General features: G+C 40.0%; 1 protein-coding gene across 6 annotated transcripts in view; it reads left to right on the top strand.

Annotated features, from left to right (window-relative positions):
• Nucleotides 1-3,525: 3,525 nt before the first annotated feature.
• The window catches only part of SMC5 (structural maintenance of chromosomes 5), a 75,840-nt gene continuing 61,459 nt past the window's right edge, over nt 3,526-17,906 (top strand). For 3 of the 6 annotated variants that reach the window (XM_074856471.1, XM_074856470.1, XM_074856469.1), the window contains exons 1-7: nt 3,526-3,732; nt 5,441-5,582; nt 6,714-6,766; nt 8,865-9,027; nt 11,342-11,476; nt 12,578-12,718; nt 16,967-17,128. In XM_074856471.1, coding sequence (XP_074712572.1) covers nt 3,614-3,732; nt 5,441-5,582; nt 6,714-6,766; nt 8,865-9,027; nt 11,342-11,476; nt 12,578-12,718; nt 16,967-17,128 — 915 coding nt within the window. In that variant the 5' untranslated portion in view covers nt 3,526-3,613. Of the gene's footprint in view, nt 3,744-4,698; nt 4,789-5,440; nt 5,583-6,713; nt 6,767-8,864; nt 9,028-11,341; nt 11,477-12,577; nt 12,719-16,966; nt 17,129-17,906 lie in introns of those variants that run through there. The other 3 variants (XM_074856473.1, XM_074856472.1, XM_074856474.1) reach the window with 3 other exon arrangements.

Here is a 17,906-nt window from a genome sequence, read left to right as displayed (position 1 = left end):
GCAAGATGTAAGCCCTGAAAAGTGGGAAAAGGCTTTGTTCCTTTTAGAACAAAGTATACATTTTTCCTAATGGCCTATAAGGATCAACAGCACCTGGAACAATCTAGCTCCTTGCATCTTTAATTTTCATTTTGGTGACCCAAACAATTGAAGAGATTGTTCAATTAAATACATTCAGTACTAACACGTTTAGTTGACCACACAGATTGAAACATTTTATTATTTCCTAGAGACTGAGGAAGAGCCAAAAGGAATTGACATCTTAAGTGCCTATTTTAGCTACCTACAGTCCCCATTGGCAGCTGGTTATGAATGCATCACTCTTGCTATTATTCTGAAAATGATAGCAACCAGAAACAATGGGCCATTTCCTAAGAGTCAATAAGTTTTATAGCTGTTCTGTAAAGCATATACTTTGGTATCAACATTCAGAACAAATTATCTAAACAGAAAACAAGTGAAAATGAAGTGGTTAAAGTCGTCAGGCTTGATGGTTCTCCATACTTCTGAGGGGATTTTTCTGTAAATTGAATGAAGCACAAAGTGTAACTCTTGGATTCCTATCTTTAACAATTCATGCAACTCTGCTTCACTCCATCAAAGTAATGAGATTTAGGCTGAAATGGGTAAGAACGTAAGCAAAGTATGCTATTCTGCTCTCTACTGAGCATTCTCTAGGGACCTCCCTGGTACAATGATTTTGTCAGTATCACTGAGGATTGTATTTATCTGTAGGGTGTGAAGCCCTGTCCTGACTGAAAAAAAAAGTGCCTATGTTCTTCCTTCAGCAGGGAACAGCACTTTTCCACCCATTTCTGTTGCAGGAATTACAGACCAGAGGAAGAGTTTGAAAGGTGGCTTTAAATTACTTCAGTTTACAGAATAGGAAATTCAGAGTAGTGAAAGAATGGCTGCAAAACACCTGAAAACTAGGGAAGGTGCATTAAGATTTCTCCACTGGTGAACTTCGGTTTTATGGTGACATAAAAACTGTTCCATCAGCTCTGTCCAAAGAGGAAACTCCCTGTGCAACTGATTTCAGTCCTGGATCCCTATTTCTTTACTACTGTTCCTTTCTCACTGCTGCAGTAGCTGTACAGGGACGACAGCAGGGCAAAGAACAGTTCTGACACTTACCATACTAGGCCTGTTTACTGACTGAAAATTTCTTCAAAAGCTAATGAAGAACGTACAAGTGATTGCTTTGATCCCAGTTGTGGCACAGTCCACAAAATGGAAATGAAAAACCTTCAAAAGCAGCTGTAACACCCCAAACACTAACAGGCTTGTATTTCATTGCTCTACGTGTAGCTTTGTCCTGGAGTGGAACTGAACTTGTTCTGAGATGAGTGTTGTCCCTCAAACAGGGTTCCTTACCTGGTATGCAAAAGTCAATCTCACACACACAGAACCAACATCTCAGTTTATTCCATAGCTGTGTAAAGCTGAGTTCTAGGGGTAATTCCACAAAGCTAGCACACTACACAAAGGAACTACAGCCTATTTATCCTATTACATAATTAGTAAAAACCTATCTAAGTTTACACTCTCTGGTTGGTAACTACCATTCCACCTGCTATTGATTAGTAATATATTTAAATTAGCCTCACATGCTGTGTAAATTAGGATGCATGCTCCTTGCGGGGGAGGAGGGTGTAGGGGGTGTGTGTGCAAGTTTTTTCAGTCTTGATCGCAGGTGGTTGCGATCTCCTGCTGCTGCCTTTACTTCACCCCCAGTTTCCACAGAGTTTTGCTGACTTCATGCTTCTTGGGCAATCATCCAGCTTCTGGCACCTTCTGGGGCAGGATGCTCACCTCTTATCCATCTTTTATCTCCTCTTCAGTGATGGGAATTGTTATCGGGCTTACACAGTGGAGCCGGTGATTAGTGGTCTTTGTGCTTGATGAGAAGCATCTGTACTGGCTGCAAGAGGAAAAGCCCTTTTATTGCCCTCTTGTTTAATACTCTTTTTCCATTAGCTGACACTTTGTCATTATCCTTATTAATTTCCAAAAAGAGGGCCAAATTCAGATCTCAGTTACACCAGTGGAAAACCAGAATTGTTATTCTAGCTGTATGCTAATGTAAATGACACTGTATTCTGGCTGACTATTGTGTCACACCAAAATAAGATAAATCCGGTTTGGGTCATGAAGCTTCACTAAGACAGCTCAAGCTGAACGCTAAAAGACCTGGGATTTTATCTACCTGGATGTGAGCACAGCTCACAAGTGTGACTGCCCACACTCAGGAGACCCACTGCTCTGAAGGGACCGCTGTGTAAGATAAAAGACCGAAGAGAGCATGCTTCTTCTGCAACATGACACGCTGAGTCAAAAGGTTCTACCCCTCATATTTTGAAAAAAACATGAGTCTTATCCTACCTCGAACAAAACACTAGGTGTCAGACGTCAAATTTACTTAATTTTAGCACTTCCTTTGGAAATACATTTCAGTTCGGGATTTCAAGTTTCTTAGTTGCTTAAGTATGACTGAATAAACTTTTAATACTCTTTTACATTACTTTTATGTATATTAGTGATCCTCTAGGATCATTTCTAAAGGACATTATCCTTCCTACGGACTCTGTGATCACCAACATAACACATGCAAAAAAAAGTTTTTCCTCTTGTCTTGTTAAAAATTAAGAAAAGAGTAAATTAATCCAGACAGGTGCCGGAATATGAAAACAAGAGTTCGCTGGCTGGGAACACAAGCCAGTCCCCACGAAGGAAAAGGGACACTTGGACGGCGCCCACCGGGGAACCCGCCGGCCGCCCAACTGCTCGGCCGTGCCGTGCCGCCACCTCGTGGTAGAGCCGCCGGGGCCTACAGCCCCTAGGCAGGGGCCTCCCAGAAGGGGAAACATCCTGCCCAGAAGGCGCTGACAGTTGAGTAATTGCCAAAGAAGCATGAAGGCAGCAAAAACCTATGGTAAATGGGGGGAAAGGTAAAGCCAGCAGCTGGAGATCGCGCCCGCCGACTCAATTCAAGACCAAAAAGACTCTTGTCCCCCCTTTAGAGTTTGCGCAGAATAATAAAAAGACACTGTAACTTTAAATCGAGGCGAGGCAAGTTGTTTACCAATCAGGGTCCAAAGTGGTAAGAAACTAACCAATGGTCACTACAGTAAACGTGTATTCGTGTAGTTTGAAGTGTATGAATACACTGAAGTGCTTTCCTGCCGTGTGCTAGCTGTGCGGAATTACCGCCCGGCACCCCACTCCGCGCAGACATGAAACAAGCCCGATACCTCTGCCCTGGGGGGACACCGGCGTGTTGCACGCCGGGTAAACGACGCGGCTGGGGGACCACCACCACCGCCCCGTGGTCTGAAACCGAAAGCAACACCACAACCTCCCCAGCGGGCCCCGTTTACCGCCCCGCCCCGCACCGCCTTCCTCCAGTCAGTGGGCACCGGCACGACACAGCCATCTCCGAAGGCCCTTCCGGCCCAAGCCCTGTTGCGGGTCTGGGGAAAACTACACAGCGTCTTAGTCCCGCCCCCTCAGCCAATGAGCGCGCTCCTCATCTGCCCGCCGTTTCTCGCCCGCCAATGAGAGTGAGGCATGTCCGCTCAGCCCCGGGCTGAGAGCGGGCTGAACGGGGAAGATGGCGGGGGTGTCGGAGAGGAAATGGGGGGGCGGCAGCAAGCAGCCCGTGAGGAGCTCTAAGGTGCGTCCTTCCTTCGTAGAGGGCTCCATCGTCAGGATCTACATGGAGAACTTTCTGTGAGTGAGCGGTGGGTGCTTTCTCCTTCCAGGTGGTGGCGGCTGAGCGGTCGCCATTGGCCGCGGGCTGGCGTGCGGACTCCCTGCCGTTTCAGAGGTTGGTGGCTGGCTTGGGCGGCCTCGGCTTCCTGCGCGTCCCCCACTTCGCTCCGTTTTAAAGCGGCTGCGGGGCCGGGGAGCTGGCAGTTAAGTCGAGAGGGCCAAACCTGGAGCGATGGGCTGGCGAGGCAGGGCCGTGATCCGTCGTGGTGCACGGAGCGGGGAGTCACCCTCGGTTAACAGGGGGCCTTGGGTACCGAGGCGAGTCGGGCTGGAAGAGGGAGTGCGTGAAACGTTTTGGGTTTTTTTGTTTTTTTTTTTTTTTTTTTTTTTCCCTGGAAGGTGATTAGAGCGGGGAGAGGGCGTGCTGTGTGGGTTACGAGTCCCGTAGGTGCTTAGTGCAGTGCCACTTCCGTTGGCTTGCGTTCCCCAGCAGGTGGTCGTGTCGGCCCTCCTTCCTCTAAGGTGGTAGTTCCTGTTGTCCATGTCAGCCTCTGCACGCTTTTTTTCAACCAGTTAGGTGATTGTCAGTCAGTGGAGGAAGGGAGAGTGCAGAGGATGTTCATAGAGCAGCGGGGACAGGCTTTGGGAACCATTAGGAAAAAGTATCTTTGGTGTTATCTTTTGTATGTGCTCTTTCCAGTCTCTGTGTATTAGGAATACTGCTCAGTTTGGAGCTATTATAGTATAATAGTAGAAGTTTTCAGTGCATTTTCTTATGACTGGTATGCTGACAGCTCCGTGTCATCCTTGAAAACAGTTTTGAGTAGCATAGTTCACGATACAGATGTCCAGTGAAGCTTCAGACATAGCAGTTTTAGCCTCAGAATTAAGGGTTCAAATACAGTCTCTTCCAGAGGTACATGGATTATGTTGTGGTTTTATCACTAACTGCTTTCTGTTTCTTCTCTGGTGTTAGTGTCTCAGTTCCTCTCTGTATGTTTGGTACAGTGTGGGAACAGAACATCCAGTGGTGGAGTTCATTATAAATTTGGGATGTTACTGATCATACCAACGGTAATGGTTTGTCTTCAATTTGCATGCTAAGGCTTGGTCTCTTCCTGTAGTTGCTATTGTCATAGGCATGCTGGATGCACACGACGAAAGATCTATAATACAATTTTTTAAAAAAATCACTGATAACAGGCTAATGTTTTAGGTTCTTGTAACTCAAGAAAGCTAATGCATGATGAGTTCCATGGAATTCTTGCAGAATTTAAGACCCAAGTACATTGTACTGGTTAGACAAGTGAAATCTTCTGTGCTAGTGGTGCAGCAAGCAGCTGGAATTAAATATAACAGACTTGACTGAATTCACTCAATTTTCTTTCTGTTTTGGTGGGGTTTTTTTCTTAATATGTAAAATAATGTGATGTCCTAGTAAAGTCAATAGAAATTGTCATTTGGTGGCTGGATTTAATTCTTTATAATCGTTTGTTTTGAAGAAAGTTGTTGTAAGTACTCTGGCTGGCAGGAGTGTATTCCACAGTGGTTTATTGTAGTTTTTTCGTGCTGAGATTTTCTTACAAGAGAGTGTTTGAGGATTGAGTCTAGATTTGATAAAATTATCTGTCATATTTAATATAATTATAAAGTGTTTTTTAATAGAGTACTTTTTTTTAAGGTGATACAATATTTATAAGGTTCAAAAAAATATTGTGCTTTCCAGAACATATGACGTCTGTGAAGTACGTCCAGGACCCAATCTGAACATGATTATAGGTGCTAATGGAACAGGAAAGTCAAGCATTGTTTGTGCCATCTGCCTGGGACTGGCTGGAAAACCTTCTTTCATAGGGCGAGCTGATAAGGTAACTATGAACTTCTGTAATTTTAATTTCATTAAGAGCCTTGTCTAGCAGAGGAGGGGGGAAAAGACTGTCTTCCTTGATTTGCTTTATTTTTATAGAAAGTAAGGTGTCCAAATTGTAGAATAACCTTGTCCAGAGACATAGCCTTTTACCAAAAGGGTTTTTGCTTAACTACTTGTTGTGTTGGCTGAACTATGAAATGGAAACTTCTGAATTGTACTGGAACCTGAGTAGTCTAGAGGTTATATCTGAAGATGTCTAAGCCTTCACAGTATGGTAGGAAAATGACACCTCATGCATAAATAACATTTGATCAGAAATACCAACTAAAGGAGAAATTAAAAAAAGGTCTAACTTAAATTTCCAGGTATATTGAATCTGTAGAAATAACGTGTCCATAATGTATCTGAGAATTTATCTAAAAGCCTGAAGCCACTGGTCTTTGATTTAAATGGATGTTGGATTGTTTTATTATTTTAACTTTTTGCTCCCAAGAGATCATGTGTTGACATTATAGTAGGAAGTTTTTACTGTCAAATTTTTAAGTTTTGCTCGTGCTTTCTTGGGATGTTCTGGTTGAATGGAATATATTTCAGTAGATCTTTGGAGCATTGAATCTGCATACCTAAATGATTGTATATATTCTCTGGTTGCAGCTCAGTCTTGAGCAAATGTAAATATGGAAACTGACTGCATGGCAGCACTGTGTGTTGGTATTTTTATTGGCTTTACATGTTTATATATTTTTATGTTACTAGAATTGTCAGTTCTATTGGTACAGATATTTGGCAGTGTCTTCCATTTGTATTGCCTTTGTTCCCCAAGTTCATGAGAACGTCTTCCTCTGTGGATCTGCTGATTATAATTTGTTCAGCTTTGGAGGTTGAAATTGGTTGGAAATTCTTAACCTGTGGAGGAAGTTCTAATGCTGCTAGTTGATAAGGAAGATAATAGCGTCTTCCTTTATTTTTGGTTAATACTCAGCCAGAATAAATTTTAGTTCTTAATTGTAAGTTTTCAATAAAATATCCCATTACAGCAACTCTATTATACAAATACATATTTTTGTAAGAGTTTATATGTTAATACACTGCTATTTTGCAATAATGACTTCTATAATTAATTTTGTAGGTTGGTCTCTTTGTAAAGCAGGGCTGCTTGAAAGGTGTAGTAGAAGTTGAACTGTAAGTAGTAAAATTGTATTTCCTCATGCATTTTTAATTAGATTATTTCCCCACACAGTCATTCACAAAGTTGTGAAAAAAAAATCAGGTGTACAGATGTCTGTCTTTAAGCTGGTGATTTACTTTTTTTTTCCACCCAGACTTCAGAATTCTAAAGTTAAATAATTACCATGCAAGAAATAAACAGTGATGGCTGGTCTTGATTTTGCTTTCTGAAGCATTTTACCTTGTCTTGATGTACAAAGAATATATAGATGAAGATTGATGTATATGGTATGAGGGGCTCCTCTACATTCTTACTGAGAACATCACATACTGAAATAAAATGATTTAAAAAAGGGTAGATCTGACTAATTCTGGCTAATGTAGTCTTCTAGGTAAGCTTTTGCAAAACTGAGCAACTGAAAATCATTTGGACTTACTCAGGAGAATTTCATCAGTAACTTGTGGTTACAGGGCAATATTACATGCTTCCTGTAAGTTGGTAGGGTTTTGGGGTTTTTCTGACAACTAAAGAGAGACTGAATTCCTAATAGAATTCCTAAATGGGTGCTTTTTGAGGGAGACTTTAAAATGAAGCTGCAACAGCACAGGTGGTTTTGATAAGCCTTAACCTGATCTGTTTGCCTGAACTAAATAGAACATTTTGCTAATCATCTGATTCAGAGCCTGAGTTAATTTGTATAATGATTGGCCATGTGGATCAGATTGTATAAAAATAAAATTGTGTTAAGGAAAAAAGATATACTGGAACAGGTCTTTGAAAAAATCCTGTTCACTTTTGTTCTTGTGGGAGTGATCAAGTAAGACATACTTTGGAGACCAGCCAAACAATGCGTAAGGAGGTAGGATGTCTTTCAGGTAGACGATGTGATTGTTTCAACATAGATACATCCTGATGTTGCTTGGAATTCTGAAGAGAGACTTGCAGTATATGAAGACTTAGCATTTTTACTCTAGTAACTAGTGGTTGCAATGTAATTCAGACCTTTGTCTAATTGGTAGAAAATACTTGAATGCAACATCTAGGGTAAGAGAGCAATGATGTAGAACATTGCTTTTTGACAGGAATTTTAAAATTTGAGTTCCATAAGCCTATACTGTCTTGGTTGAATCTGGCCCTTGGATTGTAACTAAAATCAAGAGCTATAGTAGTATGAAGTCCTTAATTTGATAAAAGAATGGACAGTGGCTTTGTAGGTCTTTTGAAGGAAGTCTGGTATATTAAAATAATGTAGTGGATACTTGTGAAGAAATAATTGTACAGTCTTTAAAAAGTAGGCTTATATCGCTAGGACACTTACCCAAACACTGCAAGCTGTTGAATTACTCGCTTCTACTTTGATCTCTGTTCTTAAGTCTCCTAAGGTACACAGCTTCCAAACTGTTATGTTATGAGTGAGCCCTTATACACCATCTTTAACTATATGATGACTGAACAGGCACTAGACAGTTTCTAAATCAAAACGGTGACCAGAATTTCAAGAGTTTATGACTATCTCATTGCTCATTTATTATTGATGCATCTTAACCAGACTAAATTTTTGAAGTGTTAAGCTAGAGAACTAAGTGGACAACTGATGCATCTTTGCTGTTCTTTAAAAGCAAAAAAATGAAAACAAATTAGTATTTTTAATACTGTATGATACTACTTTTACTCCCAAATGGAATGTATGTACACAGCTTATTGATGTAGTTCTGTACACTAATATTTTTTACTTTAAAGGCATAGTGTTAGTGTGCATCTCCTGCATACCAATTTTAAAATTTACTATATGTCATAAAAAAATACACTTTTATATAAACTATTCACATCTGTAACAGCTTTTAAATGGTTCATACATTCAGCACGAGTATGTCATTTGTATGAGTAACTTCCTGTGAGTTAAGATTTGCATATACCTTTGTAAGATTAATTCATCACTGGAGTACTGGACATTTTCTAAAGCGTGAAATGTGAATCTGCTGCTATTGTTGAGTTAATTTATATTAAATATTTAGATATTTAAAATTTTTAATACTGTATCTCTAACATACTTTGACACTTGGTAACCTTTGCATGTTCTCAAAAGTGTAAACAATTCTTCTTATTAATCAGGTATAAGATGCCTGACAATATCATTATCACACGTGAGATTCAGGCAGTGAACAACACCTCAACATGGTTTATTGACAAAAAGTCAGCAACCCTGAAAGCAGTAGAAGAGCAGATTGCAGCCTTAAACATCCAGGTGGACAATTTGTGCCAGTTTCTTCCTCAGGTACGAACGAATTTGGAGACAGTGGGTGCAAATGGAGTTCTTTGTTTTGAGAGGGTTTTGTTGCTTCTTAGCTTTTGTAGCACTTCAGTGATTTAATGGGACAGCACAAAGAATGAGAGGGATGAGGTAGCCATACTGGTGTGATGGTGAAAGAAAGGAGGAACTCTGTGACCTTTAAGCTCAGTAATTGGACAGTTTTGTACCTGCTGTCACTTGGTACTGAAAGGAAAGCTGCTGATGTTCCCCATGTTGGTCTTTGAGTAGCAGCACTAGCAGTGGTATCTCTCTGTCCTGTCTGTGCTGCTGTAGGGATGTTCTTAAACAACAGATCTGTAGGGAAATTTTTATAAGGTCTTGAGGTCTAGCACTGCTTCTGTACCTTTACCTGCATGGTTCCTGTAGTTCTTCATCCCTGACTTTCCTGCATGCACTTTCCTGTGGTTATATCCAGTCAGTTCCTCAGGATTGGATCCTGTACTTGGTAAGCGAAGGGGAAGAGTTGTCTGGATTTCTTTCTCCAAAAACCAGAAATCAGTCCTACTAAATGATTCTACAGTTGCAACAGAGACTGCTGTTAGAGCCTTTTTGGTAATGTCTGTGGCTCAGCAGTTTCTTGAGTATAGCATAGAACTTAAAGATACTCAGGATCAAATTATGTCAGAGTAAAATCATCCTGATGGAAAATAGCTCCTAAAGGAGAGAGACGATTAAAGAATACTACAAGCAGTTTCCATGTCTCAATCCATGGTCAAGCATGTCAGAATTTCTGTGCAGATACCTAAGTTACGTCATAATTGCACTTTAAAAAAAGTTGTGGCAGATTCCTTCCTAAGACCTTCCCAATTCATGGTAAAAGGAAACCTTATCAGAGTGTAGCCAACCATGGGTTTATTGTTCTATTCAAGGAGAAGAAGACATGCTGAAAAACACAGATTTAGAAAGCTAATACTTCAGAAAAAAATAGTCTGGGGTTGGGTTTTTTTTGCTTACATATTCATAATATTTGTTTAGAGTAGAACTTTCTGCATACTCTGCCAACCTAACTTTTGTATTTAAAACAGCTCTCTTCCTTTAGTACGTAAGTGTCAGTTCAGTGAATGTTACTGTGTTGAAAGTTTTGGTTTATTTGCGCTCTGCCACTGTAGCAATGGCAAGCACACCTTTCTCTCCAGTCTTGGTTTTGAGCTGCTGTTCTGCCTTGGACAACAGCAATGCTTCCTGAAACCCTTGGCTGTCAGCCTTAATATTAACTTCTATGTGACTTAACTTTTGAGTTGTTGTGGTTTGAACCTGGCCGCAGACACCACACAGCTGCTCACTCACCCTCCCCCCCTCCCAGCAGGTGGGGGAGAAATTGGAGGAATAAAGGGAGACTCATAGGTTGAGATAAAAAACAGTTTAGACATTGTAATAAAATAAAACAATAACAATAATAGAAAGTACAAATGAGTAATGGTCAGTACGATTGCTCACCACCCACCAACTGATACCCAGCTAGTTCCCGGCTAGCAATCCTGAAAAAAACCCCCAAAATCCTGCAGTTGCAATCCTGGAAGCGAGAAATAACCCCCCTCCTTCCTGGCTGCCCCTGCTTTATATACTGAGCATGACGTTACATGGTACAGAATATTCCACTGGCGAATTTGGGTCCGGTGCTTTGACTGTGCCCCCTCACAGCTTCTTGTACACGTGCACATGGGCAGGACATGGGGAGTTGGAGAGACCTTGATCTCTTAGCAACAGCTGTAAACATCAGTTTATTATCAGCATTCTTCTCATACCAAATCCCATAGTGAATCCAAAACACAGCACTATTCTAGCTATGAAGAAGTAAAATTAACTCTACCCCAGCTGAAACCAGGACATCATAACATTTATACTGGGAAGGTGTAGCCTCAGCAACCTGAGAACCAGTATTAAGAACACAGTGGAATTAAACCTTTAATTGTCTGTACTAAACTGTCTTGTTAAGAAGAATGATAGCCAATTCAAAAATAGTGGACCAAGCCATATCCTCCACAGCTACCCTCAAAAGCTGCCAAACAGCCAAGAACAGCTAAGGTTTAAGTTTAAATCATTGCAGAACAGCTCCAATGAAACCATGTATGAAATCCTACAAATGTTTAGGAGGGTTTGGTTGCTACTTTGTGAGATGGTCCTCCTATGCTTAACTGAACTAAACTGTAGCTGTTCATCATAGAACTGTAAGTCAGGTGATGTTCCTGAGAACTAAGTTGCGGTATTCAAATCCAGTATTACTGTATTGCACTGTTATACCTAATACTGCATTTTTGTAACTTTTTTTATTTTGTAGGACAAAGTTGGAGAATTTGCAAGACTGAGTAAGATTGAGTTGCTTGAAGCCACTGAAAAATCCATCGGTCCTCCAGAAATGTACCAGTTTCACTGTGAACTGAAAAACTTCAGAGAAAAGGAAAGAGAACTGGAGGTAAATATGCACATTATAGAGACAGAGAGCAGTGACTATAGGGAAATTAGCGTAATAAAATTTAATGTAAGATCTTACAGACTTAAAAGGTGGTATTTACATAGAAAGTCTGCACAAAGTTCATTTTACCAAATCATGCTCATCTTCTCTCAGAATTCATTCACTCCAACAATCACATGCTCGTAAGCATGCAGACACGTGTGGGCAAGTGGTCTGGACAGAGGACAAGGGATGCCTGTTGTCAAGTACTTACCGCTTCTCTGGAATTCTTGAATGGCAACAACTTTTCTGGACAGATCTCTTATGCCTTTTAGGAGTCATCAGCTGTTATACGGTGGTTCTTTGCTTTAATCTTGCTGACTTTTAACTTCTGTAAATTATGGACAAGATTGTTGATACCTGCTTTTCCTGGTTTGGAACACTAACAGACAAAGAGGAAAGGGAGAGTGTATGCGGTAAGCTGCAACCTTGTTGCTGTCCTGGTTTTAGGATACCGGATCTTTCCCTGCACCAGAGTGCAGGCTTAGTGATCTTTGCAGAAATAATCCTTGCTATTACTGCTGAGAATAGTATCTTGTGAGCAGTGTCTGTCATTAGCCAGACAGGCCATTCCTTTAATCCTTCGTTGTGCTGTTTCTTCTTGTGCTTGTGTACACACATGCATTTCCACTCATACATACTGCATTCAAATACCAACCTTAATGTTTCTGTTACAAATATCTACAAGATCTTTCACAAGCATTTTTGCTACTTGTCTTTATCAAAACTAGTTATGGTGATTTAGAAATGTCTAGATTAATGGAGGCTTGAGCTGTAGGGAGTAAATTCCTGAGAAAATGTAAAAAAAAAAAAGTTAAAACACTTTCTTCAGATTAAGATATCTGTTTAAATTAGATTTGTTTTCACAGAAAGTATGTGATACACATACTTGAGCTGGAGAGCTATTCCTAGTTGGGTTGTTCACCTCTAATTACAGCTATGCTAAAATGTCCTCTCTAGTGTTAAATTTCTGCTTTAATGTACAGGTGAGGTGTGGACTATTTCTGAAAAGTGTTTTCACAAAGTAGATACTGTAAAACATGAACATGTATATTCTTACAGAACTTGTGCAGAGACAAAACTCAGTCTTTGGAGAAGATGATACAGAGGACTGAACGTTACAAACAAGACATTGAGAAATTCCATGAGCACAAGCGCCATCTAGACTTAATTGAGATGCTTGAGAGGAAAAGGCCTTGGGTGGTAAGTTTTTTATTTTTTCAGTGTTTTTCTTACCTAACCCATTTCTCCTAATACTGTAGTACTAGAAATGTGCCAAAAGTTTCTTTAAAAGAAGTTTGACCAGAATAACTTGAACATCATTACAGTTGCTTCGTACAAACAGGCCAGGTCTTGAAATACTGTTCTTGGCCTAACTTTAATCAGAGGTTTGCTTGCATATGTAGCTGGACTGAAGAAGTTGCTTAGGAAGTAACTTAACTAGTTACTGCCCGTTTAGGAAGGCCAGCAGTATGGGCCAAGAGCAGTGTTCCTTTTCTTCCTTCCAGACACAACTAGCTTAATTTAAGCTGTGCCTAGCCAGTTCCTCTTGCTTCTTCTTTTAACAGAACATGGGTTTGGTTTTTTGGGGTTTTTTGTTGTTTGTTTTTTTACAGATTGTCTTTTCCCTTTGCTCATTTTAATTTATTAATTGAGGTTTGCTGTGTATATGACATGAATCATGGTGAATATAGGTTGCCAATCTCAAAAATGTTGGCATTTGGAAAGATGGAAATTTTAAAATCTAAAAGAGCTAGAATCAAGGACAGGTCATTTATATAAAGCAAAATAAGTCTTTCTAAACAGCACTTTGACTGTAGATTATTTTAACGTTGAATGGTCAGTCAGATTATTATAAACTGTTTAAGCTGACATGGGTTTTATTGAAGCACTATGTTGCTTGCTTTGTTCTCAAGCTTTATAGAATTCATGAAATACAGATACAGAACTTATGAAAACTTATATGTAATATTTCTGGAGGATGCAGAAAACTTTTGTAAGGTGTTTTGTTGCAGTTTTGCAGATAACAAAGCCTCACATGGAACTTTGTCCCTCGTATCTTGAAGAGCAACTGGATTCAGGGGATGTACCTTCACTGTTTTCAAACCTCTGTGCTAACAGCACAGAGGGATATAGGAGCAGCAATAGAAATGGATGGTGGTTGGTGCAAAGGAGGGCCGTATGCTCTGTGCCCTTACTGTGCTTGCTGAATGATGCAGTTTTTTCCTGCTACATATGCATTACCTTGACTTAGTTAAAAAGAAGAGTTAGTTATTTTATTAGGAGAGATGAAGGTCTTGCATAATCTAGACCGATACAGATTCTCTACTGTAAGATATTTGTAGATACAGAACTCTGAAAGCTGGCAGGGGAGAAACCTAAGAATCTTACCTGCTCTCAGTTAAATTGCCTTCCATAAGTTTGAGAACATCGCTGTTAGTTACATGTTTCTTAAGCAAATTTAGACAGACTTCTTCACACCTTACTCTTTCACTGCTGTCTTTCAGACAGTTCGTGTTGCTGAGACTATTAAATACTTTTGGTGAGAGTATTAAATTGTGTGGCTGAAACTGTTAAATGCTTTCTCAATTGAGAGAAATTTAACTTTTTGTCCACTGAATCCATAGAAACAACAGTGTGTTTCAGTGAAGATTTGTAGTACAAAATCAGTAGTGTGTACCAGGTTGTTTAGCAGAAGTCACTTGCCTGTAGACAATCTACAGTTGAAACCAAGGGTCATCAACGTAATTATTTTACTGGGTAGAAGGTATTTGACCTGTAGGCTGCAACAAAATTCCATTCACGTTACATTGTGATCTTCAGTGTACAAGATTGTTGCTATTTTGTACTTTGTCAAATCCTTCTGATAGATCTCTTGGTATTCTATACTGCAACATCAAGCTCTCTCTAAAAGAAGAAACACATTCTCTTACAAGGTCATATTTCTTTGTCATCTGACCTAGCACTATTATTCCGAAGAATAAATGTTTTTGATACCTTAAATTGGGCTCACCAAAGAGAGTAGCACAGGAGTTTATTCTTCCTTCAGTGGATCTTCCCTCTCTCCCATCCTTCCCAAAAGGTAGGTTTCTACTTGTAGACCAAACATACCTAGCTGTTTAGAATTGCCTTTTGTAACAAAACCGAGTAACTAGAAGACCCTCCAAATCAGTCAAGAGGCAGATGTATGAACACTACAGTATGTTATGTAATGGAGAAGACAAGACAGTCTGAAAACAGATCAGCTGAAATATGACGTTAGATTGTCTCTTGATCCTAGTGGAAAAGAGGAAGTTTAGTGCTGAATTTTTTTACTGTTTGACCACTGCAGAACTGCGTTTTTATTCTGAAAACCCCACTGCTCTTCACCTGAGAAACACTTTTGTAGTCAAGTGTTTTTTCTAGTTAGTGCCAGCCACTTCTGTATGTGGAGAATTCTACACCATTTTTATATGTGTCTATGTCTTAATAGGCTTTTGAGCATCTGCTTTAAATTCCATAGAATGAACCCTAGGAGTACAGCCTTAAACAATTGGACTCAGGGATTTAGGGGACATTTTATGTTCTTGTGTGTACCTTAATGGAACTTCCATGAATTTATTGTGTCATCTACAGTCAGTGAGCAGATTTAAGGAGCTACAGTTTTTTTGACATGGATAGCTGTTTTTTTGTAGAGTCTTAAAGAAAAGGAGTTTCTTACCCCTCCAAGCTTAAGGTAGTATGGTATACCATAAAGTATACTGTTTTAAGGTAGTATATCAGCAGAAGGTGCTGTTCCTCCTGCTGTAAATGCCATGAAAACACGTAATTCTGAAAGTGTGTTTTGACCAAGCCATGTCCATTCTTCTCTTCCTCCTCTTCCAATCACAATCAAGAAAAGCTTTATTATGTAGTTTAGGTGCCAATGCCTTTTAGGAGGGCTGCAATCCTTTGGAAGTACTGCAGATCTTTAGCTAAGTGCATAATTACAGGCATCAAGGTTATTTGTTTAAAGGTTACCAAAATAGAGTTCTAGTGAAAGTCAGGTTTTCTTAAAGTGTTAAAGGGATTTGCTGTATAAAAACCATGTCATGACAATTTCTAGGAAAATTTGACTCTGCTTTGTATCTGAAGATGTAAGTTGTAATTGTATGTTTGAGCATTTGCTTTAACCTTGAAATATAATACCGTATTTAGAGCAGAGCTAAATTTTAAGCTTATTCTATCAGCGAAGTAGAAGTATAATTGCTTTACCTCTGTAACTTTGTAATGGTGGCTACTGATAGTACTCCATGTGGAATTACAGCAGGTTTCTTCAAATACTTTTTGGCTTTATGAGGAAGATACTATGAAGAAATAATCTGGATTTAGTAGCCTAAGTTCGTTTATTTGTGATTAATTGTGTGTGTTTACAAGTGGGGTAGTTAAAAAACTAACTAGGAAAAAGTGGTAGCGGATAAGGCAAAGTTAGCAGTTACAGATAGATTGTGCAGGCTATCTTTATTTTTTTAATGCTCCAAAGCTTAGAGTAATCCAGGCGTATGCTCTAAACCAGGGGCTTTCTTTAGTGCCTGCTAAATCCAATGGCTTTCCCTTCCTCTGCACTTCCATGTACATGTATCTACTCCTCCTCCCTCTGGCCCTCTAAGTATATTTTTTCTGATGAACCCTTAACGATCATTGAACATCATCATATCTTTTTCGTTTGGTGTTGGTTGGTTGGTTGGTTTGTTCTGGGTGGGTTTTTGTTTTTGTTTTTTCTCCAGACAGCATAACAAAAAAATTCACTAGTAATGACTCCTTTAGTTTAAACTACTTTCTCCCCAAAATTCCCACCTTCTTGAAGAGAAGGTTCTTGGTCACCACAGTGCTCACAATCTCTTTCTTCTCAGGAATGCATCTCCAGTTAAACTCCCTAGATAGCGACTTCTCTGGTATTTGTGGTGTATGGTGGTTTTGTTTTATTTTCCAAAGTTCTGTTCTGCTCTCTCACTGGTTTACTTCCAGGTTATGTCTATTACTGGCTCTGTTGATCTGTCCAGCTCCTTCCTTTTCTTTCTCCTGAAGTTTTCTGTAGTTATTAGCTCCTTAGCTTGAGGACTTCTGCCTAAGTAGTGCTCAAACTATGGACAGAAGGGGCTAAAGAATTACTCTTTCCACACTGATCCCAGATTGACTTAGAGGCAAGTTAATTGCAGACAAATTGGTCATTTCTTCTGCTACTTGAATTGCATATTATTTAAGAACCATTGAATGTGTGGGCTTGTTCACTGGGGACTGAATGGTCCCTACATCTCCTAGACATAGTGACTAGTAACAGGAGGATTACTTAAGTAGTTGCTCTAATACTAGCTTCTGAATGAGATTTTTCTTCCTAAAACTCATTTACAATTAAATAAAATGTTAGAGCAGTGTAGAATACCGGAATAGAAGACAAAAGTCTCTAATTATTTTACTTTCAACTCCTCTAAGGAATATGAAAGTGTTCGTCAGCAGCATGAGGAAGTGAAAAAAAGCAGAGACCAAGCCAAGGAAGAACTGAAGAATCTGAAAGAAATGCAGTCCCCAGTGACAAAAAAAATCCAAGAAACTGAAGAATATTTTAAGAGTCTGAATATGAAAATCAGACATAAGGTAGGTATTTTAAGTTCTCAGTTAGCTTATGTAATATGTCAGGTGTTCAGCTTTTATAAAGTGTAAAGCAATAACCTCTTTCTTTCTAGAGTGCCATAAGGATGTGTTTCAGATGAAATTTTTCTGAAATACTCATGCCTTTGTGTGCTGGTTTAGGCCCTGCCGGGGTCTGAGACCACGCGGCCACTGCCCCTCCCCCACAAAGGGACTGAAATACAAAGCCTCGGGGCTGAGATAAGGAGAGGTTTAATACAACAGTGCAACAGCAACAAAACAAACAACAACAACAGTAACAACAATGAACAGAGCAACATATCTACCGATATAGCAGTGAGAGCAGAGAGATGGCATAATACACGTGTTCACCGACTCTCCCGCGTTTGGACGCCAGGATGTGACGTCAGCATGGTATATGAATAACCCGGCTAGAGCTTCCCCCCCCACTGCTGGGGAAACTTAACCCTATCCTAGCTGAACCAGGACGTAATCCACCCCTTTATTCTATACCATCTGCATCACGTCCAGCTGCCGTTTAGCAATTAGCAATAACAAAGAAGAATTAACAAAAGCACAGTATAATTCACGGTGTGTTTTCACCCACAATCAAGTCCCCTTGTGGCACGCATCGGACCTCTCCGTCCTTCTGCATCACCCACCAGGTGCACCCAGGTCCTTGAGCAAAAACAATCCCATGGATGGGTTTGCCTTTGCCTGGCGCAGGACTGACCCAGATCATTTTTCCCAGCAGATCCCTCATGCGCACCACAGGGACTTTATC

This window comes from Strix uralensis, chromosome Z (genome assembly GCF_047716275.1).
Source record: "Strix uralensis isolate ZFMK-TIS-50842 chromosome Z, bStrUra1, whole genome shotgun sequence".
Taxonomy (NCBI): Eukaryota; Metazoa; Chordata; class Aves; order Strigiformes; family Strigidae; genus Strix; species Strix uralensis.
This window is presented reverse-complemented; position numbering and strand designations above follow the sequence as displayed.